Source organism: Centropristis striata, chromosome 22 (assembly GCF_030273125.1).
Source record: "Centropristis striata isolate RG_2023a ecotype Rhode Island chromosome 22, C.striata_1.0, whole genome shotgun sequence".
NCBI lineage: Eukaryota > Metazoa > Chordata > Actinopteri > Perciformes > Serranidae > Centropristis > Centropristis striata.
In genome coordinates this window covers 14240094-14265681 of record NC_081538.1, presented here as the reverse complement: position 1 = coordinate 14265681, position 25588 = coordinate 14240094, and the positions used below count along the sequence as shown (strand labels likewise).

General features: G+C 39.0%; 1 protein-coding gene across 1 annotated transcript in view; it reads left to right on the top strand.

Annotated features, from left to right (window-relative positions):
• The first annotated feature begins 805 nt into the window (after nucleotides 1–805).
• Nucleotides 806–25588, top strand: part of mpped1 (metallophosphoesterase domain containing 1) — a 135013-nt gene continuing 110230 nt past the window's right edge. Inside the window, exons 1-3 of the mRNA XM_059325471.1 lie at nucleotides 806–866; nucleotides 15712–16106; nucleotides 21663–21844. Of these exons, the coding sequence (XP_059181454.1) occupies nucleotides 15925–16106; nucleotides 21663–21844 (364 nt within the window). The 5' untranslated portion in view covers nucleotides 806–866; nucleotides 15712–15924. The remainder of the gene's footprint in view (nucleotides 867–15711; nucleotides 16107–21662; nucleotides 21845–25588) is intronic.

The window sequence follows — 25588 nt, the reverse complement described above, 5'->3', positions numbered from 1 at the left end:
AACATACAAGAACCTTTATTCTCCTTTACAAAATGTCATGAAAACATGCCCCTGGAACCCCTAAATGGTTATTTTTATTATTTGCTCATACTCAAGAGTCAAGAGTAAATTTTTTTGTATTTGGCAACTGTTGAGATTTGCACTTCAAACTACATTTTAGATTTTTATTCATTTATACAGACTAAAATATATATATATATATATATTTTCTATATCTTTTTAAGTATTTTGTAATATCGTCAAGAATATCGTTATCGCAAAAATAGTCTGAAATATCGTGATATTATTTCAGGGCCATATCGCCCACCCCTAGTTGCAAGTCTCTACGACGTACGGTTCTAGAGATAGGGTTAGGTTTGGGGAAAACAGGTTGAAAAATGAATAAATATGTGTAAAAGATCAGGTATTGAAACATTTGTTTGAAGTGGATGGGGAATAGTGGGCTCATGACTTCAGCATTTACAAAATCCTAGACACGGCCCTGGTGGCCCCAGCGGGAGCCCTAAAGTAATACCAGGTGATCTCTGTCGCTGTGTGACCAGGAATGAGCTCTGTGGAGCGGCGCAGCAGCTCTCGGTCCTCCCTCCCTCCCTCCCTCCCTCCTTGCGTCCTCCTCTGCTGCTCCTCCTCATTGTACCGCTCACCGGGAAATACGGTGGGCAGGACTGATCAGGAGAGAGAGAGAGAGAGAGAGAGAGAGAGAGAGAGAGAGAGAGAGAGAGAGAGAGAGAGGAAACAGATCTTTCCACCGGTGCACCACGGGGTACGCATTCAAACTGACCAGCGCGTCTCTGAGAGCGCAGACACACCGTCCTCTCTGCACAGCCATCACCGAGCAGCCTCACTGCAGCGGAGCACCGGAGCCGGTAGGTTGAGTCCTCTTCATCATCTTATGCAGAGGTTTCTTCTTTTCATGCATGCCACACCGGGGCACAGACTGGCACTGAACCCGCGCAGCGCTGCGTATTCTCGGCTTCATCTGGTTATTTTTCCCCTCACATGTGTGCGGGATCCTGCGTTCTGCGTGCACTCACGTTCCCACATAGAAAGCTCTCCCAGCAGGGCTCCCCGGAACGCTTTTAGGTTAGATCACATTTCAGTGTGTGAGTACAGTATTAGAGGAGCTTCTTGTGCAGCCTGTGGAACCAAAGTTTTATTATAGTTTAGTGAAACAGAAACTTCTACAAAATGCGCATGAAGCTCAAAGAATTAGCCTAAGTGTTAAGGTAAAGTAAGGTTTGTACACCTGCAAAGTAATTATATGAAACAAATAATGTTTCAATTAAAATGGTTATAAAAGCAAATGCAATAGAACAAAAAGAGATGTAGAGAGAGAGCGAGAGAGAGAGAGAGAGAGAGAGAGAGAAAACTCTTCTTATTCCTCCATCATTTTCTTGGTTGAATGTGTCTTGTAATTTTTATGTAGATGGAATTTTCTGAACTCATATTTCACAGAGCCACGGCTCCAGATCAGCCCGTGGACATCTCCAGGCTGTGCTTAAACTGTAATAGAGCAGCACACTCAGATGCACTTTAATCTGCTGTGTGTGTCCAGATGTAGCAGAAAACCAGCGAATAAGCATGAAGATTGCCACACAGTGTGACGTGACGGCCGCTTGTTAAATGTGATAATGCATCAATCAGACTGCCTTGCTTCTGTCCCTGGAGGACATACGGCTGAGGGGCCACATCTGGCCCTTGGACCAATTTGTAAAATAAATATTGTAGAAATGCCCCTGCGTTCACCTCACCTGTGTGCGCCTGGATTATGAGCCTTCTAAGGTTCATTAATTATATCTGATTATTAATAAGGCTGAACAATCAATCTCACTTTAATCAAAATCACAGTAGGGACCAGTGCAATGTGCAAATGTATTTATTTAAGGCAAATTATATGTGTTAACAAATAATATTCTGAGAAAAACCTTGGTTTGTTACAGATTCTCACAAAATATCACATCATGATTATTTTTTAATAAAACACGGTCGCCTATAAAGTTGGATTAATTTTGTTTTCGGACGCATTTCTCTGTTAATTGTGGTTTCATTTTCATTGCGATGTGTTTGGAAGAGATTGATTAATACAGTTTAGAGAAGATATACACTATCTGTTGATAATAAATCACATTGTGACAATCATTTCATGGAAAGAGGTAAAAAAAATATTTTATTCTAACTTTAAAAGCAACTGTGTATTTTTCAATCAAACTGAGAATGATGATGGAAAAAATATTATTCCCTCCTTTTCCCCATGGCAATTTAAACTCGAGCAGCTCTAATTACCATGTTTTTGTTCCTTAATGGCCCCTGGCCTCCCTTCACTTTATAAAAGTGCCCCCCTGGCAGAGCGGGTTAAGTATCTGTGCTCTGGAGCCTGGCCATCATACTGTACAGTACAAGGCTGTCTCTGTAACTGCTCCGTACTGCTTGTCTTCTCTTCTATTGGATGATTAAACATGGTAGGGGCCCGTAGGATTCGGGGGTCATTATCATCTCACATTGCAGAGAACAGTCATGTCAGGAGCAGAGCTGAAACATCATTGTCCTTAAAGTGTGTAGAGTTGATATTTAGTGTTTGCACATTAAGTTGTAATTCATGTTAAATGCATTTTTACATGTTTTATTTTGAGCCAGAAAAAGTGTTAGTAACACTTTACAATAACAACTAAATGATGTTTATAGATGGTTTATAGACTGATTATTAACCATTTACAAAGTGCTATACATATTTAATCTTTAAATGTTTTCAACCAATTTCTTAAAGGTATATGGATCATTTAAAAACCATTAACATACTTAATATGATGTTAAAATGTTAAAATGAGTGCAACTAGAACTATTAATAAACTATGAATTATAATTTAATTGTTTGTTAATGGTAAAGTAACTATAAGCTTACATTAATATACCATCTATTTGCCATTTATAAACAATTGTATTGTATGTATTTACCATTCTAAATGGCCTATATACGGTTTATAAATGAAGATTAAACATGATCTGTTTACCATTTATAAATGATGGTTATTGTAAAGTGTTACCAAAGTGCAGGGCTGCACAATTCATTCAAAATGTTATCAATATCGCAATGGACTAGTGCAGAGGTTCTCAATCTTTTTACAGCTTACAAGATAGAGAATGAAAAGAAAAGAAAAGTGGATCTTTCAGCTTACCTTCTTACATATACTGAAGGACATAGTAATATGTGGATATATTACAAGATAGATAGAGAACTGGGGAGCCCCTCTGTTATGTCCCTAGGAACACGCATAATTTGTTCTTTGACAACATTTTGCAGGTTCTAAGAGTAATATATTTGTTAGATAGGTACTGCAGAGATGTCCCGGTCTGCAGATGTAGGAAAATTCTTGGTTTGGTACAGATCCTCAGCATGATCATTTCATACATTTCTCAAAGAAAAGAAAAATGATCCTGAAATGATCATTCTCTTCTTTATTGTGAATAATATTGCAACTGCAGTTGCACTATCTGCAGTCAAATTAGTCGCAATTATTTCTTTTCTGACACATCCCGTGCTGTTATTTGATACATTCTACCACTAACAGGCATATTGATTGTGTGCAGATGTGTATACTTTTGTCTTTGTGCACAGTTTTCTATTCAATCATCAAAGAAAAAAATCAATTTCATTGCAAAATCATGAAATGGTTCAGATATTTGGACTGTGTGCTTTGTCTTCGAGAGTCTGTTGTATTAGTTAACTCTGTAAATCCTCATCTACATTTTACTCAAGCTGTTAGTCGTGAATATGAACATATGTATGTAGTGTATCAAAAATGTTTTTTAAGTCTAGATTAAGGCGACTTTTTACCTCCACTGAGGATTTCATCGAAATCCATGAGTAAATAGTATTCGGTCAGAGGCATAGTGCTTGTATGGCTGAAAAAAATATATTACTAAAAGCTTGTCAATGTATGAAAAAGATATCCCTTTTATATGAAAATATTACTGTTAAGTACTTGTTATTTTAAAAACACTCGTGTGTGGACTCGAGCAGTAGTTCTCAACCTTTTTGAGTTGCGACCCCCAATTTAACATGCATGTTGTCCGCGACCCCCGCTCACTGAACACAATCTCACCTGCACAGATCACCCAAAAAAAGAAACAAAATGACCAAAAAAAGACACAGTGACTAAAAAAGACACAAAATGACCAAAAAAGGAAACAAAATGACCAAAAAAGACACAAATTGACCAAAAGAAACAAAATGACCAGAAAAGACACAAAATGACTAAAAAAAGACACAAAATGATCAAAAAAGACACAAAATTACTGAAAAAGACACAAAATGACCAAAAAAAGACATTAAATGACCAAAAAGCCTAAAACACATTAACACATGAACACTTTAACACAGTGGAGACAGAGCTGACTTCCAAAATGATTTGGCGACCCCCAGAAATCATCCTGCGACCCCAATTGGGGTCGGGACCCCAAGGTTGAGAAAAGCTGGACTCGAGGACCATCGTCATACTGTTTACAACAGCATATTTTAACATACAGCAAAATGTAATTCTCATCAGGAGAAATATTGAACGAAATGTACAATTATAGTAATGAAACATTAAGATCATCAGATACAGTTATACAGTTATAGTTGAGACTGACAAATGTAACTGCAGTTTTATGAAAGTGCTAATGGCCATCCCATCATGCACCTCTGACCTGGGTGGTATAAATGTTCATGTGTCTATAAAAGGCACATTCACTTAGATAATGTCTCTTTGGGTATCTGCTCATGAAGAATCTAAACTGTAGTTTTGTAACTCTGGTTCTGTGTCATTTCCTCTGATCACAAGCCTGTGATTTAAACTGAAATGATTTAAGGTATCAGTTAAAATCCGAGGGGGAAAATTGTTAAATATCTGTTGCAAATGGCAAAAAAAAATCTGTCATAGCCTCCTTCTGACTACGTCAATAATTATGTGTATTTCGGGTCTATTTGTGCTCTTTGTGTGATGAATCATACAAATGCAGGAAATGATTGGAGAAACTTCTCTATGGAAGGATTAATGAATGGCTCCATGGGGTCAGGGGCCCCTAGGCCAGAGCCTCAGTTTAAAGTGACTGTAAACATTTCTTGTTGGAAAGTCGACCACATGAAGATGCTTTAGAGCCACAAAGAGATGCAAAATGGTAGGTATTACACAACCGTAAAGAGATACAAGATGACTATAAACATCTGCAAAATGACTATAAAGATATACAAAAGGATCACAGAGAGACTAAAAACGACTACAAAGAGATGCAAAAACATTGGCATCAATGCAAAGTGATGCAAAAGGTCGACAAAGAAATAACTAACGACTACAAAAAGACACCAAATGGCCAGTAAGACATACAAAATGACTACAAAGAGACACAAAACGACAACAAAGAGATGCAAAATGTCCATAAAGAGATGACTAATGACTACAAAAAGACACCAAATGGCCACTAAGAGATGCAAAATGACTACAAAGAGACACAAAACGACAACAAAGAGATGCAAAATGCCCACAAAGAGATGGCTAATGACTCCAAAAAGACACCAAATGGCCACTAAGAGATGCAAAATGACTACAAAGAGACACAAAACGACAACAAAGATGCAAAATGTCCACAAAAAGATGACTAATGACTCCAAAAAGACACCAAATGGCCACTAAGATATGCAAAATGACTACAAAGAGACACAAAACGACAACAAAATGATGCAAAATGTCCAAAAAGAGACGACTAATGACTACAAAAAGACACCAAATGGCCACTAAGAGATGCAAAATGACTACGAAGAGATGCCAAATGACTACAAAGAGATGCAAAATGACCACAATCATAAATAGACACAAAATGACTACAAAGAGATGCAAAACAATCACAAAGAGAATCAAAATGATTACAAAAACACTTAAAATTACTATAAACAGATGCAAAATGACCACTAAGAGATGCAATACAACTTTAAACACATTTAAAATGATCAGAGAGAGAATAAAAACTAACTAAAAGAGATGGAAAGTAACTGCAAAGTGATGCCAAAGGATCACAAGAAAACAAATGAAGACTACAAAGAGACACAAAACGACAACAAAATGATGCAAAATGTCCACAAGACTAATGACTACAAAAAGACAATGAGACTAATGACTACAAAAAGACACCAAATGGCCACTAAGAGATGCAAAATGACTACAAAGAGACACAAAGCAACAACAAAGAGATGCAAAATGTCCATAAAGAGATGACTAATGACAACAAAAAGACACCAAATGGCCACTAAGAGATGCAAAATGACTACAAAGAGACACAAAGCAACAACAAAGAGATGCAAAATGTTCATAAAGAGATGACTAATGACAACAAAAAGACACCAAATGGCCACTAAGAGATGCAAAAATGACCACGAAGAGACACAAAGCGACAACAAAGAGATGCAAAATGTCCACAAAGAGATGACTAATGACTATAAAAAGACACCAAATGGCCACTAAGAGATGCAAAATGACTACAAAGAGACACAAAACGACAACAAAGAGATGCAAAATGTCCACAAAGAGATGACTAATGACTCCAAAAAGACACCAAATGGCCACTAAGAGATGCAAAATGACTACAAAGAGATGACTAATGACTCCAAAAAGACACCAAATGGCCACTAAGAGATGCAAAATGACTACAAAGAGACACAAAATGACAACAAAGAGATGCAAAATGACTACAAAGAGATGACTAATGACTACAAAAAGACACCAAATGGCCACTAAGAGATGCAAAATGACTACAAAGAGACATAAAACGACAACAAAGAGATGCCAAATGTCCATAAAGAGATGACTAATGACTACAAAAAGACACCAAGTGGCCACTAAGAGATGCAAAATGACTACAAAGAGACACAAATTGACCGCAAAGAGATGCAAAAGGATCCCAACAAGACTATAAACAATAACAAAGGAACCCAAGCTGACCACAGGGATGCAAAACGACCACAGAAACTCAAAACAGCTATAGAGAGATACAAAACATCCACAGACACCCAAGAACTACAAAGAGACTAACATCGACTTTAAAGAGATTTAAGAAAAAGCACAAAGAGAAGCGAAACAACTGGAAGACTGTTGCGCCTGTGTAGAGGGCTGTCTGGTTCAGGAGAGCAGACTGAAGGCTGTGGCAGATATGGTGTGTGTCAGGATGAAAATCATGTGTGAAAGCATTGATGAGAAAGTAAACAAACTTTTGATCAGGATGGTTGGAGGCTAGATCATTTCCTAGAGCCAAGGTGCTTTGCTCGTCAGTCTGCAGGTGTGATTGGGCTGTTGGTGTGGGCATGAATGTGTGTGTGAACGGGTGAATGAGCGCAGTCTGTAGTGTAAATCGTTTGAGTGGTCGAAAAGCGACTAGAAAAGCGCTATATAAGTGCAGGTCCATTTACCATTTACCACTGTGATCCTTGCTCCAGGCAAGCTGCGGCTTTAATTTAAGATATTTTTTAATTTAAATGTGCACTTTATGACGCTTTGATTTTTTTTTTTTAAAAGGTACTCCTGTTGTTGTACAGTATTTATGTTCACTTAAATGAACGGTTTCAAATAAACTACTTGTGACATGTCATATTTGGCTTTGACTTTGACTGAACATTTGCTTTCACTTAGCGTTAAAAAATAACGGGATATATATTGTATATCGATATTCAGCCTAAATATATCGCGATATTACTTTTGGTCCATATTGCCCAGCCCTAGATCCAAGGAAGTCTTACTTTTTAGATGTATAGGAGCATGAGATTGCACATCTGTAGCACAGGAAGGGATGGGTAATTGGGTAAAGATCTTCTATCCTGACAAAGGTTATTTCCAACCTGATATTACAAATTTTCGTGAAATGACCATGACTTCTTAACACCATGGCATGTAATGTGTGCAAAATGACATGCCACCAGCACGAAACTGCTGAGTATTCTAAAAAGTAGCACACAAGTCATTATACATACATGTACGGTTCACAGTTGTAAAAAAGGCTGCAGTTTCTGCCAATTAAGGCAACCAAACCACTGACCCAGGTTTACGGCGAAAAAACGTTCTGGTAAGGTATTACTAAAGACAGTTTGAAAAGTAAATCGGAAATGCCAGAAGTGAAGCTACGGAGGTTATGATAAAATAGTAACTGTCACAAACAGTGAACGACAGAAGTTACATAAGTTACATAAAAAACACAAGTTACGATAAAAAACATTTACTTTTGATTTCACACGGGACACGAACCCCATTTCCTGGGTGAAAGTGTGTTGTCTGTTTGACCCATCCACCCTAACTGCAGCTTCTGTGCTTTATACTCCGCCTCTTTTTGGATGCTTTCTGCAGTTAATGCACATTGTTTTTATGTTTTTATGTTTTATGTCTTTTTTTAATTCTCTCATTTACTTTTAAACTGCCTTTTTGCTGTTGGTGTTCCATGTATACATATATATTTTACATTTTACTTTTATTATTGCTAAAATTGTGTATGGTTCCATATTTTTTTTTTCATTGCTTTGTGTGAAGCACATTGAATTGCTACGTGTATGAAATATGAATTAATATGCCTTGCCTTGCCTTGCCTTGCTTCGTCGTCAGTCACTACTACTATGTCACCAGGGAATCAGGTGATGTGCTGTGCCCAGCACGTAAAAGGATCCCTATTGACTTTTTGATGGCAATTTTTTTTGTGCCAGTGGCATGTAACTTTCACACATTACATTACGTAGAGCAAAGACAATGCTCTTTCAGTCTATTAAAACTTGTAGTTATGCTGTTTTTTCCTATGTGTAATGCATGGCAGCCACCACCAGAGGTCAGTCTCTAGGCAGTTTAGCTGAGAAACATGGCGACTTACAGGACTAAAATTTAAATGACTCTGTTCTTTTGTGGGCTTAATCCTCATGATAAAGGTGAGCCAGCCAAAACAGACCAAGCTGTTTTGAGGCGAATTTTGTCATTTTATTTAGCTATTTTAATGGACTGCCTCCAAAGAACAGAGAGCCGTTGCAGCGCTATTCACAGCTGGCAGCTGATGAGGTTGAGCTGGGGCACGTTAGAGAAACAGCATGTAACCAGTAGGATTTTTTACATCATACTCAAAATGTCATGACATCACAGTTACATGAGTCTGTGGAGCTATCTACTCCACTGAACTCAAACAATCGTCCACTCTCTCTCCACTTGAAGATGAACTACTGTAAAAGTCAATCAATCGCAAACTTCAAAAAATCTAAAAACAACAGGGGCAGCACAACTTACAGCTTACAGAGTAAGCGGGTGCCAACTTCAAAAAAAGAAGTGTTTATTCCCTTACTGCAAAGTACTACCTTCACAGTTGTGCTGCTAGGGGAAAATCTGAGCAGGTTTTAATGGGTGTATTTTTTAATATCTTAGATGCTTTCTTTTGTTGTGGGTGAATTATATTTCTGTCCACCGTTTTAGAACTGCGCCCACGGTGTACGCTGGGTGCTGTCATGGACTTCATGGTGCATTCAGCTGCAGCTTGTAAATACAGAATACATATTTTCAAGCACAACAGAATGCCTGAGAATGTTGCTGTTATATATTCCATTGTATTTTTGTACTTTGAAATGTCACCTGCTGCCTGAATGTATGTTTTCTTTTAAATACATAAATACATTTCCACCATAAATTGATGCAAATAAAGACACAAATTGGTGCGTAAAAATTACAAGTGCAGGTTTTAATGGAACCTCTGAGTCCTCCTAGTTATTTTAAACACTTGTGACATTAAACGCACCACTGAATCGAAATGTATAATAGACTCAGATTTAATAAAATGCTCTTAAACCCCAAACGGAGTGACAGATTACTTTGTTTTAGATCCTGCAGGTGGAATTATCTTACAGATATAAAAAATACATTTTACTTTAGACAGAGTCAGAGTGAATAAAATGAGGAGAGTAGACTTAGTGTTTGATTCACTTCCTGTATAGCCTGCATGATCCAAAAAACTGCATTTGGTCCCAATGTGTTATAATCTGGCAGCATCTGCTAATGCATCTTTCTGTCTCACACTGGTAGTGTGAGGGGCTGTCACTGTCACATTTATGACAACAGAAACACATTTCAATATGCATGCACAGTCCTGCACACACATCAACCTGCGTGCACACACATGTAATGTATGCACTCCTGAAACACATCCACAGAGCATGCTGGGATTTGCCCGTGACAAACCACCACGGTGTGAACTGTGAAGTGTGTATCTGTCACGTCAGTGTGCTGTCAGCGTGTGAGGTTGCAGTGAATGGGGAATCGAGATGGCGCGCCGACATCTCGCCGCGGTCCAGGGCGACTTTGCCAAAGCAGCCTGTCCCCAAATTATCACCTCCGTCTCCAGCATCCCCGTCATCTTGCCACCTCTCAGCGGCTCCGCTCCCTCTCAGCAGTCGCCAGAGCCTCCGAAAATGAGCTGCACAGCTGAATCCATTCTTAATGGGCAACACACGTGCAGGCCTCACACTCCAGGGACAGGGATTTCAAGGATTTTATCAATTCAGTTTGTTATTTTATATCTTGGGAGAAAAAAAATCAAATGAAAAGAACATAATGCACAAGAGGCAAGGAACTTTTAAAAGAGCAAAACAAAAAGGAGATTTGGAAATATGAATCATTCTAGCTGTAGCCTGACTTACATTCTGCATAACATAGGTTTTTCATTTCACTCCCTAATCAAGGTGAAAATGTTGTCTCAGGCAGCTTCTGTTACATTTAAAATGAAAGCTAACAGATGCATAGTACAGCAGTAGCTGGAGGGGATGCAGAACCTCCACACTTCTGTCATTTCATAAATTGTATCTCCAACAAATGTTTGAGCATACTGGTGTTTGCCTGTCTCTGCCTTTACACCCAGTTTCCTTCTGTGTTTTCTGTCTGCATGAATAATTATTTTTGTCAGGTTGTCTTAGGGGAGGCCCATAAAAACATCCATATAGATGGATCTCCTTTTAAAAGGAATTTATTGATTTGATATTTTAATAATTACGATCTTGCTTGCATTAATATCACATTTTACTGGAATTACCAAAAATGACTACATGATAAAACTGATTGATAAAATCGTCTTTAAAAAACTCTATGCAGTATACCAGGGGTGGCCAACCCGTCAGAGACCAAGAGCCACATTTTTTACTGTGTTACCGCAAAGAGCCACATCATACACATGGGCACAGATGATCACCCCATCTCTTCCTCACACACACACATACCTTCGCCCAGCCAGATTTATTGTAAATGTCACACACCAACATGATTACATTGATATAACATGATAATTACAGAAATTGACTCCTAAAGTACTAAGACCACAGGCCAGTCTTTTCAACAATGAACATTGTGTGCACTGTCTCACACAGACAAACTCCCAGTTCAACCAAGTCCACAAACATAAATAAAATAATTTACAATAGCGTTTTTCTTTTACTATGCATGTTACTTAGCGTTTGACTAAAATACCTTATTGAACTTGTGCAATCTTCCCTGCTCTGCCCTGTTCGGGACATCGCCGAATGTCACCGGAAAGACCAGAGTAGTCCCGAGTAAACCCCAATGAACGACGAACAGTTCCGGAGGAAAAGTTACCAGTTAAGTGCGCCGCTGCTGCCGCACATCCTCGTCGGTTACGGCAGAGTCAAACTGAGCCTAATCATAACTGCCTGTTATCACTTAGTGTTCGTTGTGTGAGAGTACAAGTTATTTGCATCGGTTGATTATTATTATTATTTGCTGTATAATGTGCGTTTTTATGGATCCGGACAAGTCGCCATGTTGTGATGCGTGATCCCGCACATAGAGTTTTATTTTTGTAAAATCTCACCACAGCAAGTCCTGTACCTTGTTCATGTGTGAAGCAATTAAGGAGGATGTTTTCTGACAGAAAACTAAGGCCAGACTGTGTACGCCAGCATTCAAAATATAGTTTACAGAACTCAAGCGAAGCGCACACGCACATTGAAAAAAACACAAACACAAACTTCGATATGAACGTAAGAGCCGCATGAAACCGGGCAAAGAGCCGCATGTGGCTCGGGAGCCGCGGGTTGGCCAGGTCTGCAGTATACCTTCATGGGTGTTAGGGCTGGGCAATATATCAATATTAAAATATATCGACACATTTTTAAATGTGATATGGAATTAGACCATATCGCATATATCGATATAGTTCAATTTTTTTTCTTTCTTTATATATAGATGCTGCCCTTACTAGGGTTTGTCATATCTAGTTATTTTGTAATGTTCGTTATTCTTTTCTCATATAAATATATTTATTTCAGAAAAAGATTGGCCTATTTTATTTCATAGACTATTTTTAAGATTTTTTTAATTTAAATGAGCACTTTATGGAGCTTTGATTTTCAAAAAAAACGTACTCCTGTTGTTATACGGTATTTATGTTCACTTAAATAAACAGTTTCAATAAAACTACTACTTGTGACATGTCATATTTGACTTTGACTGAATATTTGCTCTCACTTTGCTTTGGATTTAAAAATATCAGGATATATATCGTACATCAATATTCAGCCTAAATATATTGGGATATGACTTTTGGTCCATATCGCCCAGCCCTAATGGGTGTTATGATTATCTAAATCCATGATGATTCAATATTTGATTAAAAAATACATTTCAGCTCTTGATTCGTAAAGATCAACAGATCACTGGTTTTATGCCCTGACAACTTTCATTTACATTGTAAAATTCTCACTATACACACAGAAGACTACAGTGCTGCAATGCTTGCATATGTGCTGGCAAAATATTGACAACATTTCCTTCATTCAAGTCTTTTTTTTTTTTTGTCTATTTGCATTCATTTTCTTAATTTGTAGTGCCTTGAGCTCTCAGTTCCCAGAGTCTGGTCTTGTTCTCGAGTCTGGTCTCAAGACCATTTTTTTGAAGTCTTGCACTTCTCCTGGTCTGGTGCCTTCCTCGATTCAGAATTGTCTTGTTCTTGGGCTTGGCTGTTGGTGAAGTTGTTCCTAGCTGCTGGTTCTGGACAAGGCCGGATTAAACATATGGGCAATTGGGCAATTGCCCAGGAGCCCACAACCTTTATAGGGCCCAGGGCAGTGTGGGCACAAGCTAAATATCTTCCATAGAAGCCGTTGCTCAAAAATTAATTTTGAGGTGACAGGGTGATTTCTGTTTAAAATGAGCTGAGGACCAAAATGCTACTTGATAATAGATTCTTGATTTTTGTTTGTGTCTTGTCTTCCTCTGTGATGCCTCTATCAGTTCAATACATTTGTGCTGCTGGGAATAGGTGTTGTTAAATATATATTGGATACTTTGAAAGTGGTTGTATTGGGTCAATTTTGCCAGATTATAGTGATGCTGATGTGTTTTGTTTTCATAACATCATATTCACATATAGTTATAGTTGTCATTAGTGGCTTGACAAGAGGGCGTTTGCACATCTGTACATGAAAATGCACTTGATAACAGTTAGTTATTGATGTATGGCTGCACGATAATGGCCAAAATGATAATCACGATTATATTGATCAATATTGTAATCACGATTATTAATCACAATTATTCATCATGTTAAGGAAACAAGAGATCACTAAGTGAACACCTCCTGCAGCAGCAGCACATACACACTGTACTGCTACAGAGCTAACTGTTAGCCTGTTAGCAATTTGCAGACAGTCGCTTTTTTAAAAAAAAGTCGCTAAGGGGTCTGAAAAGTCGTCGGCTTTTTTCAGGGGAGAAAAAGGTCCCTGCCCCCTGGTGGTTGGTGGACTACTGGTGTAGAAAGTGATTGATTAGATATGCAGGAGAGCCGCATTTTAAAATGGAAATATCGCAGACGATCAGGTTAATTTAACCGTGGCGGCCAAAATCTCGATCACAATTAAAATTTGATTAATTGTGCAGCCCTATATTGATGAAAGGAGTATATTAACTGTATATAACTGTAATTTATTCTGTATTTTGCCAGATTCTGGTGATTCTGGGGTTGTGATGATGGGGCCCTTGAATATTGTTGCCCAGGGTACAGCAAAGTGTTAATCTGGCCCTGGTTCTGGATCACTTGTACAGAACATTGCTTGATTGTCTGTTTGTCTTGTTCATAGATTATTTCTGTCCATCCTAACTCCATGATCACTATTAGTATTGGAAAGACACTATTGCCTATTATGGTCTTAAACAAGACTCGATATGCTCTGGACTTGGTCTCAACTGACTTTGGACTTTACTTGGACTTGATTAAGTAGGTCTCGACCTTAAGCCCCTGGTTCTCAGGGCCACTGTAGAAAACTGATTCAATTCACCTCCATGGAGTTTGTTTTTGGTGTTTAGGCATCAGAACTGGAAAGTGGTTTGGCTAAATGAGTTTAACCTGATAAAATGTTGTTAAAACAGTGAGTTAAAGTGAGTCTTACGTACCCATACCAAGTTTTCACGGTGAAACTATTTCTCAAACAATTAGTTATTTAGCAGACAACAATTCTGATAATTAATAATTGTGACAGTTATGTAATGAAGACAGCCTTCTGTTTCTCGAAAGTGAGGATTTACTGTAGCATTCTCTGTTTCATTTTATTTTGGACAATGTTTTGTCATGTCCTGTTGGTCACGGACAAGACATTTAAAGACATCACACTGCAAAAAAGGGGATTCTAAAAACAAGATAAAAACACTAAATCTGAGGGAAATGATCTTGCTGCATGGACAGATAATTTCACTTGACAAGATTTCTTAAATTAAGATTGTTAAATCCAGAAATAAGCATGTTGAAAGCTTAAAATAAGAAACCAACTTTTAAAACAAGATAAATTATCCAACACTTCCAAATCTAAAGGTTTTTTTTTTATCTTGGTAAGAAACAAATAATTGTCAGTACACTCTGCTCGGGCCAGTTCATCGCTGCTCGCAGCTTTAATTTATCTTGTTTTAAGTTCATTTCTTATTTTAAGTGTTCAACATGCTTCTTTCTAGATCATTTCCCTCAGATTTAGTGTTTTTATCTTGTTTTTAGACACACCTTTTTTGCAGTGCACCTTGGGCTCTCAGAACTCTAAGACATTTTTCCCAATTATTTTTAATTTTAAGAAAAAACAATATTTTATAATGACTGGGAATAGAAATTGCCAGTTGTATCCTGCAAATGAATAGCTGATTCATCAATGGTTAAATGAAATACACTCCCTTCTCATTGGAATTCAAATGTGTTGCTTGTTTTTGATGTTAAATAGAAAGTCTTTTGGACTTTTTGTTGGACCAAACAAGATCCCTAATGATATCAGCTTGGGCTTTAGTTAAGTGTGATGTGCAAACAAAACAAACCGATTAATAAAGCTTATAAATTATTAATTTAAAAATAATAATTTGGAGCTTTACCCCATTTGGCAAAACGAACCCACCTTTCCTTCCTGCACACAAACACAGTCTGAAAAAATAGACAAACATTGGAAAATAAACTGATTGCACCAGATCCAAATTATTCTTCATTCTTATTTCCATGTAGTTGTAATCACAAGATGCCAGAGGACAAGGTGGCATCAGCAGTCCAAAATATTCAATTTACAATTATATCAAACAAATGAAAGCAGAAGATATCTGGCTTGATAGATAAACTGTGAAATAATTTTTGTTGCCAAATTTCACCACTTCTCTGAATGCCATCACCACACTCTCTGCTCTGTTGTGTTCCTTCCAGCTGCAGAGAAGAAGAAGAGGAGGTGGGAGGAGGTGATGTTCTCCCCTCAGCTGGCTGTGACTGTTGGCTCAGTGAGGATTTGAGCCTGTCAGGACGCCTCCCAGCAGCCTCTCCTCAGGCCTGGACTTTCTGCTCACAAAGACAACAAACAGCTAAACTTCCCAAGCCGACACCTTGCTCTGCTCCAGCCGCTCCTCTCCCGTCCCCAGTGCCATGGCCTTCACCCTGTCAGAGATCATGGCAGCGAGACGGCAACAGCAGTCGCAGGCTCAGTCGCACACCCAGCGAGGCACCAGGACAGCAGTTGAAGTGGACGAATATAGCACCAACCCCACTCAGGCCTTCACCTTCTACAACATCAACCAGGGACGCTTCCAGCCTCCACACGTTCACATGTGAGTAGAACAAACAGGCCTGCAGGAATTCATATGCAGCAGGGTGGATCATTGAAGGAGCATACAGCTGTCATTTACGCTTACGGCCCTTTTTATTTTGTAGACTTTTCGGTTTACATTTTTTCTGATTATTTTCAACCTGCATATACAGCAAAGTTATTATATTTAACGAAAACTAACGAAATAACTAGAACTGAAAACACATTTTTTCAATTTATTATTTTTTATTGGTGAAATTACTTAACAAACAAGGTGACATGAGGGACAAATCCACTACACCATGTGGACCACAAGTAGAGACAGCAGACAACATGGCTCACTTATATGTATAACACAATGAAAATAAATAGGCAAACAAAGCAAGAAGCACTAACGCGAGAATAGAGGGAAGAGGAAAGAAAATAATAATATAAAAAAAATAATAGTAATAATACTTATACATATATACATACATATATATACATAAATATATATATATATATATATATATATACACAGGCCAGCTGACAGTCTTGCCTGGGCCCAGGACGAGATTATCTTAGATGTGCCCCCCCGCGCCCAGATCTCTCCTTTTCTCTTGTTGTTCCTCTCCTCTCCTCTCCTCTTTCTTTATAAGCCATGACTAAATGTGCAGCTATTTACCCTGCAGATTATGAGTGTATATTTTGAAATAAGGGGCTAATTCCCATCTTTCAAGTATAATATCCCTGATTTACAAAAAGCTTTTTTGCAGTTAACCTATTTGTGCAATGAGCTTTATGTATCTATTTTATTCTTTAAAATAAATTAAATATGAATTAAAACATTGCAAGCAAAAACATTCTCTCCTGTTCCTCTCCTCACATCTCTCTTTGACAAGAGACAATAATGGTTAAGATTAACAAACTACACATGCGCTGTTGCTAAATACACTCTTCATATGTATTGGAATTCTGACACTAGCAGGAAAATAACTGACTAAATAAATAAACTATAAATGCATTACTCTCTCTGTCACCTGACAGCTGCTGGATCTCTCCCCTCTCTGTCTCATCCTCTCTGACGGAGCTACCAAACTTTGTTTCTGTCAAAGATAACGTGTTGTGTCAGGCTTTCATACAAGCTAATGGACGTTAACATTAGAGCGAGCTTGTTAGGTTACGTTACAAGGCTGTAAACATTGGCTGCGCTGTTTCTTACCTTGCTCTACGTTCACTTTACTAGTCCCAGCTTCACCGTCACCACCTTTTTTTTTTTAATATTTGTTCATAAAATAAGGCCTCCATTTTCTTCTTCTCGTCTTCTCTTTTCTTTCCGTTTCTGAGCACCGGACTTGTGTTTACCGGACGGCAACATCAAAGTTTGATCAGTGGCCAAACCATTTTTGTGTTGGGGGTGGGGGGGGGTTCTTGACCACTAGTTCAAGGACAATTAGGAAGAAAATAAATAAAAAGCTTTTAACTCAAATACATATTACATTTTTTTTTCCACAAATAGGCCTATTTCATTTTATTTTTTTAATCATTCCATAATTTAATGAGGGCCCAGTTCTGGGCCCCCCCCTACCCTGGGCCCGGGACAGCAGACCCGTTTGTCCCCCCCTATCGGCGGGCGTGTATATACATATACATATATATACACATACACAAAACACATTTCGTTAACTGAAATAAAAATAAAAACGAGAGTTTTTAAAAAAACTAACTGAAACTGTATTGTGTGCTGACTAACTAAAATTATCGTGAAAATGTCCTTTGTTTTTGTCTTTGTCAACTTTTTTCATCATTCATTGTCCATCGGACGCAACTAATTCACTAAACCAGAAGTAACCAGATCGGAAGTCTCGAGTTCACTGCTCATTGAGCACCATAGATGGGGAAGAGTCATAAGGGCTGTTTCCACTACCGGGCAATACCTGGAATGAGGCGGGTCTCACTCTCCGAAACGCCCCTAATTTGAATACGAGCAGTCTGGAGTTGACTTTTGTCAGGACTTTTTTCGTCACTGTCGAAGAGCAGGGTATTTTTTCTCCCCTGAAAACAGCCTGGTTGCTGATGGATGTGACGTAGTACACTACACGACAACAACACACGCCATTTGTAAAAGCCGGCAAAGCAGTTTCCCAACTTAGCGACTTTGTTGCTAAATTTAGCGACTTTTTAGACCCCCTTAGCGACTATTTTTCAAGAAAGCTACTGAAGACAAATCCAGCGACTCCTTCTTACTCTTCTTAACGAGCCGCTAGCAACCGGAGGCCGGCTCTTCAAGAAGAGCCGCCGTTAGCGACGGTTAGCCACAGTTAGCTCTGTAGCAGTACAGAGTGTATGTGCTGCTGCTACAGGAGGTGTTCACTTAGCGATCTCTGTTTGGAACGGACACTCTGTGCACAGTTAGTGATGTTGTTAATTCACAATCAGTATGTTTATGTTTCTTGGAGACTCTGTGCATAATTAGCCATGCTGCTTTCAGCTGCTGACGTTGTGCACAGTTAGCGACGGAGAAAACCATACGTCACCTCCGGAGTTTCTAAATCCCTCTGGGGGGCTAACTTGTAGTTGAAACATGCAGAGTGAGTGGACTTTTGAGAGGGTGTGGCCTGAGACTTTAGCCATGCTGCTTTCATCTGCTGACATTGTGCACAGTTAGCGACGGAGAAAACCATACGTCACCTCCGGAGTTTCTAAATCCCTCTGGGGGGCTAACTTGTAGTTGAAACATGCAGAGTGAGTGGACTTTTGAGAGGGTGTGGCCTGAGACTTTCCCAGTCATCTCACAATGTGAAAGACAGTGGCACATGCTCATAACCTCAGAATTATTGATTATTAGTAGTAAGTAAGGAAGTTGTTATATATGAATTATGATCTTAATATGCTTTACTTTATATGGACTTTATAAGTCTCTGCATAGCGGTGAGAGAAACCATGGAAACGGCAAATAGCCACCTTCTCCAGACCTTTGACGTGACTGGTGGCTCATTATATATTTCCCATGTTTATTAGGAGTCTGTTGACACTGATATAGTCTAATAAAAATAGCATGAATTTAGTAAGAAAGTGAAAATATCAAACTATGATAGGAATAAGTACATTTTTATTTTTGAAAGGTCAGCCCCCCACAGTGTCTGCTTGGAAAAAAGTCTGGCCCTTGGAAAAATGTAGTTGATGACCCCTGGTTTATATAGTTAACATTGGGAAATGGTTGCACTTTCATCGTATTAAGGAAACAAAAGTGCTTGGTTAGGTTTAGTAAAAAGATCATGGTTTGGGTCAACAATAATACAAGTGGATACTTGTTTTGTGCATATGCTCTGTACAGTATTGCTAAGCCAGACCAGTGCTCTCTTTTCAGTATCAGTTCTGACATTACTCACCACTTAAATCATTGTAAAATTAAAATAAATATCAGATACCATTTCTACTTCACCAAAAGTTGTTGTTTTCTGAATTAAATGCTCTGTAAAAAGCAAAATTATTATGACAGACTTATGTCAGACTCTACTGTGTTGCCCATCATTGGTTGCACTCGTTAATTTTTTTTTTTACCTGCTTTAGTATGTATAGAAGCACAGGTGAAGACAGTGAGATGCAGCTGAAAGCTCTAGAAAAGAACTTGTTAGTGGAATTTGAGTTTAGATTTTGAGTTTAGATGAGTTCACAGTTCTGAACTGTTCGTGGTTGTAAAAAAAGGCTGCAGTTTCGGTGAATTCATGCTACAAATCCACTGACCTAAGTTTGGAGAGAAAAACTTCCTGGTTAGTCGTTATAAAAGCCAGTTTAAACTGTAAATAAATGTACATATATGCTGGAAGTGAAGTAGGTGCGTAATAGTAGGTACAATACATACTAGGTGCGTAATAAAATTTTAATTTCGATTAACAATAGTTCATAGATACAATGTAATCTAGCAAATGCTAACTCTTAGAATCTGCAAATATCTTTCTTATACATTTCTCTTTTCGTGTTCTTCTTCGTGTTCTTCTTCATCTTCTTCTATACCCTTCCAACAAGTTCACAAAAACGGACCAATAGTAATTCTGTTGACAAACAGATGAACTAACAAACCAAACGGGATCCCTTTCCCAGAAAAAGGGTCCTATGCTCCCCGCAATCTATCAATCTTAACGGTAGACTCTCAGCATGGCCAGCAGGCCTACCGTTGCATGGCCCACCTTAGCTCAAGCAGCCAAAAACTTACATTTGCACAGCAGCTACTTTCTGGTTACTTTGCAGTTAATTTTTTTTCCTTTTTAAATCTAGGATTACTCATGTTTGTATATTCCCACCCCTAATCATATTGTCTTGCATTAAGGCTTAGCTTATTCTTTTTAGGGTTAGGATTAGGGTTAGGGTTAGGGTTAGGTTAGGTTATTTGCATATGCACGTCAAACAGCCCGTAGGCCTACATAGGCCTATTTGCCATGGGATTTGGCAGTAATGGTGGAAAAAGTAAGAGACCGGGGAACATAGGACCCTTTTTGGGAAAAGCGGGGAAAAAAGGGTCCTATGTTCCCCAGTCTCATACAAAGAGGGGAACATAGGACCTGGGGAACATAGACACGTTCTAACCAAACTATCCTCCTTGGAGAAGGTACTAAATGAACAGTATTTCTGTGGAAAACAGAAGCAGAGCTGCAGAGTGGTCTTTCGTACTATACAAACTAATGGAGCTCGTACTAGCGACATGTCCATCACACTAAATTTACCAAGTGAGCCATTTAGTGCATGTTATTTGTTCTTGTTTAATGGTGCTTACCTGGACCTTTCATTAAAACAGCTTGAAGCTATTTAACAACATAACACAGTTTAGTGGCTTTCTCTGACTTCCAAAAGTTCAACTTTAGTTTTAACTTTGCTTGAGTACTTTATATAACGTCTTTTTAACAGTTATATTGACGTGAAGAAAGAGTATATCTCTGCGGGGCTCCATAAAGCATCACTTAACATTTCCTTACAATTCCGTGTACTCAATAATGGAAATGAAGCATTTTTCATGAACTCTCATCTGTATACTTTGTGACTCACACTTCTTACCAGCTGTCCTACATGGATGTATATCTCCTTTCCCACTTCTCCTCGTCTCTTTGTCTCTCTTGTGGTGGGGTGCAGAGGAGGAAGAGGAGAAGGAGGAGGACGGGCTGGGTGTTATCGTACCTGGAGGAGAGCTCACTAAAGTGGGCCACGGTTATTCACCAGCTCCCCTCTTCCCCCTGGAGACCCCGTGGATCTGCACACTCGCTGGAAATCCCACAAGACTCTGCTCTTTTTCTATATCTGTGCTTTACTCTTTTTCTATCCGCACATTTCTCTTTCTGTCTCTCAGCGCCGCGCTTTTATTGTGGCCTCTCGCTTCTCGCTACGTCTCTTGTTTCCTCCTCTGCCTCAGTCTGTGGGGATGATTTTCTGCTGGATACTAATTCAAACTTCTTTCATTGTCAGCCTCTTACCACAGAGACTCTGCATACTGTGCAGTGTCTCTTTCTCCCGTATTGTTTAAGAGCACCATGAGCTGCACTGACCCCTTTTCTTTTCTTTCCTCTCCCTTAACTTTATTGTCTTCTGTTCTTCTTCCTTGGTTCAGGGTGGACCCGATGCCCCATGACACGCCCAAGCCCCCGGGCTACACCCGCTTTGTGTGCATCTCGGACACTCACTCCCGCACAGACAGCATCCACATGCCGTACGGAGACGTGTTCATCCACGCCGGAGACTTCACTGAGCTGGGACTGCCCTCTGAAGTCAAGAAGTTCAACGACTGGCTAGGTGAGCACCTCTCTAAGTTGTGGCTCTGGATCCAGAGCAGGTCAGGGCCCTGTTTTCTCTAACTAGGTCCCCTTGTGACAATCTATTAATGAGGCAGGCCAGGCTAAAATTACTCACTCTGGGTGCTATGCTGAAAGTTTTTAAGAAAACTTTAATAGGAGAGGAGGCTTTGAAGTTTTCAGAATCTCAGGGGCACAATATACTTCTTCCCCCCCCCCCGTTTTCACTGTAGTTTAATGGACCGTACCAGGGGTTTCCCATGATTTAGAACATTGATTACAAATTAATAATCTTCTTGCCTTTACTGATGACCATTTTACAAAGCATGCCATACATTTTAGAGGTCCAGGCAGCAACACTCACTGCTCTTTTTCATTCATCCTTTTATTTTTTTTCTGTATTTGTACGTGTTTTCTTCTGCTCTACAAATATTATATCTTGCAACTTCTTCTCAATCTTTTCAAAATCCTATTTTCAACAACTGGTCAGGATCAAGGTTAATATAGTTATGTTAAAACTAACAAAATAATTAAAACTACAATTGAAAAAACATTTCCGTTAACTGAAATGAAAATAAAAATGAGAGTTTTTTTAAAAACGATAACTAACGGAAACTGTATTGTGTGGTTACAAAACTAACTAAAACTAACTAAAATTATAGTGAAAATGTCCTTCGTTTTCGTCTTTGTCAACTTTTTTCATATGTAAATCTTTTTGGTTGATATGAAATCTATTTCGTCTATCTGGTTTTATGACTTAATAAACTTATTGGTGCTGAGATGGATCAGACAAAGGAAATAAAGGAAACATTTATTGTGACTTTTTTTTAATCTGGCACCCAACAAATACCCCATAACAAGAAAACTAAAACTAACACTAAAACCAATAAAAACTAAACTAAATCTAAGCATTTTCCAAAAACTAATTAAATCTAGCAAAGTCACTCCAAAAAATGAACTAAAACTAACTGAATTTGAAAATAAAAAATGAATGAACCATGAAATTAAAACTAAAACTAATGAAAAATTCCAAAATGATTATAACCTTGGTCAGGATCATCTGCTGACTCTGATTATCTTAGTTATTAAAGACATTTACATACATCAATCCATCTTGGATGCTAAATATCACGTTTAAATGGTGTTCAGATGGGTGAGTCTCGGGAAATTCATTGTGTTACTGAAGTTAGGGCTGCATGAGCAACATTTTCTATTATCATCTAATTTTTAATTTCAAATATTTTTATTTGGATTTTCAGACACATGTTCATGTTGATTACAAAGTAGACAATAGATCCTTATTTTTAACAAACAAAAAGTGCAGGGATTAACAAATACAATTAACAATCCCCCCTCCCCCCTCCCTTTACAGTACTGAGAGCATTTTAAGGCACAGTTCTAAAGATTAGCTTATGGTGTATCCCCCTCACGGGAGTCAGGCTGCGAATGCTTATGTCAAGGGCCAAAGCTGAGCACATTCATGTTGTTTGGGTATTATGAAAATATAATAAAAAAGGATCCCATGTTTTATAGAACTTTATCTCTGAGCCGCCGATATTGAAGCGCAGCATCTCCAACTTGGGTCATTATGTCCTGAAGCCATTGGCTCAGCGTGGGCGAGGCAGCATCCCTCCATCTAAGTAGAATTGCGCGTCTGGCCAGAAGCAAGGCAAAGGCAACAACATGTTGCTCACTAAGTGTCAACTGTGGGTTGTCACCAGTGGCAATGCCAAATAGAGCTAGAGTAGGGCTAGGGGTGAAATTCCTACCCAAAATTTTAGATAAAGTATTGAAAACATTGTTCCAGAATATCTGTAATTTGGGGCACAGCCAATACATGTGGAAGAGGGTACCGTCATTGGCTTTGCATTTGTCACAGATTGGATTTAAGCTAGGGTAAAAACTAAACAGCTTTGTCTTAGACATGTGAGCCCGGTGGACAATCTTGAACTGAAGCAAACAATGTCTTGCACAAAGTGAGGTTTTGTGTATTGCCCGCAATATAGAGTCCCACTGGTCATCAGATAAGGGTCCCAAATCCTGTTCCCAGGCTGATCTAATCCTATCCAGGAACGGGCGCGACAATACGGATATGTTTCTGTATAGTTTAGACATTGAACCTTAAGATAACGGGTCAAAAGAAAGAAAGGAATCTATCGGGTTAATGTCTGGTTTTGAGGGAAAGCTAGGTAAATGGGACCGGGTGTACTGTCTAACCTGTAAATATCGAAAAAAGTCGGTTTTTGGTAGGTTGTATTTCACAGACAGTTGGCTGAAGGAGGCAAAGTATCCATCCACAAACAGGTCTGCAAAACATTTGATACCATTCCTGTGCCATGTCTTAAAAGTTGGGTCAGAGCAAGAGGGAATAAAGAGGTGGTTAGACGCAATTGGGCTCAGGAGGGAGAGGCGTTTCAAGCCAAAGAATTTACGAAACTGGGCCCATATTTTAAAGGTGTGACGCACCACAGGATTGTCTAGAGGTTTTGGGGAAGAACCATCGAGGGGTGAACCCAAGAGAGCCTCGAGAGAGATATCTTTGCATGAATTGAGCTCCAAGAGGGTCCAGTCTGGACCCTTAGACCGCAGATGAGGGAGGGTCCAGAAGGCCATGCAACGAATGTTAGCGGCCCAATAGTAATGGCGGAAGTCAGGGAGCCCCATACCTCCATCTTTTTTTGGCCTTTGAAGCAAGGATTTGTTAAGTCTAGGCCTCTTACCCTGCCATATGTATGAAGAAATTATTGAATTGAGTGACAGAAAAAATGAATTGGGAATAAATATTGGGATGCACTGGAATAGATATGTGAATTTTGGGAGGATATTAATTTTTATGGAGTTTACTCGTCCGGCAAGTGATAGCTTGAGGGGGGACCACTGTGTAAGCGAAGTCTTTACCTGATTTAGTAAGGTGAGGAAATTTTCTCTCAGAAGATTTTTGAATTGTCTAGTGACTGCTACTCCCAGATAGGTAAATTGTTTCTTTTCAATTTGAAATGGTATATTGCTATAATCAAGGCCAAGTGCCACACTGTTAATTGGAAATAGCTGACTTTTATGCATGTTAACCTTGTACCCAGATATTGATCCAAACTGTTTGAGCAAGGCAAGCACTGTGGGTAGAGATGCAATCAGATCTGACAAATATAATAAGAGATCGTCTGCATATAGCGAGACTTTATGTTCGGTGTCTGCTCTTGAAATGCCAGGGATGTTTAAATTGTTTCGGAGGGCCACTGCAAGTGGTTCAATTGCTAGGTCGAAAAGGATCGGGCTCAGTGGGCAGCCCTGACGGGTTCCACGGCTCAGGATAAAAGGTTGAGATATTATGCCATTTGTTTGAACTTTTGCAATGGGAGAGGTATAAAGTAACTTGATATAAGCTATGAATGATGGTCCAAATCCAAACTTCTCCAAGACCTTGAATAGGTACACCCACTCCACCCGATCGAAAGCCTTTTCGGCATCTAAGGATACAACACACTCAGGTGTGTTGTTTGAGGTGGGGTACAGAATGTTAAATAAGCGCCGGACATTGAAGAATGAATGGCGGTTCTTAATAAAACCCGTCTGATCTTGTGTTATTATTGAAGGGGCCACATCATCCAGTCTATGCGCTAACGTTTTGGCGAAGATTTTCGCGTCCGTGTTCAGAAGAGAGATCGGTCTGTATGAGCCGCAGTGAGCAGGGTCTTTTCCTTTCATTGCTATGAGAACTATTCGGGCCTCATTCATTGATGGGGGA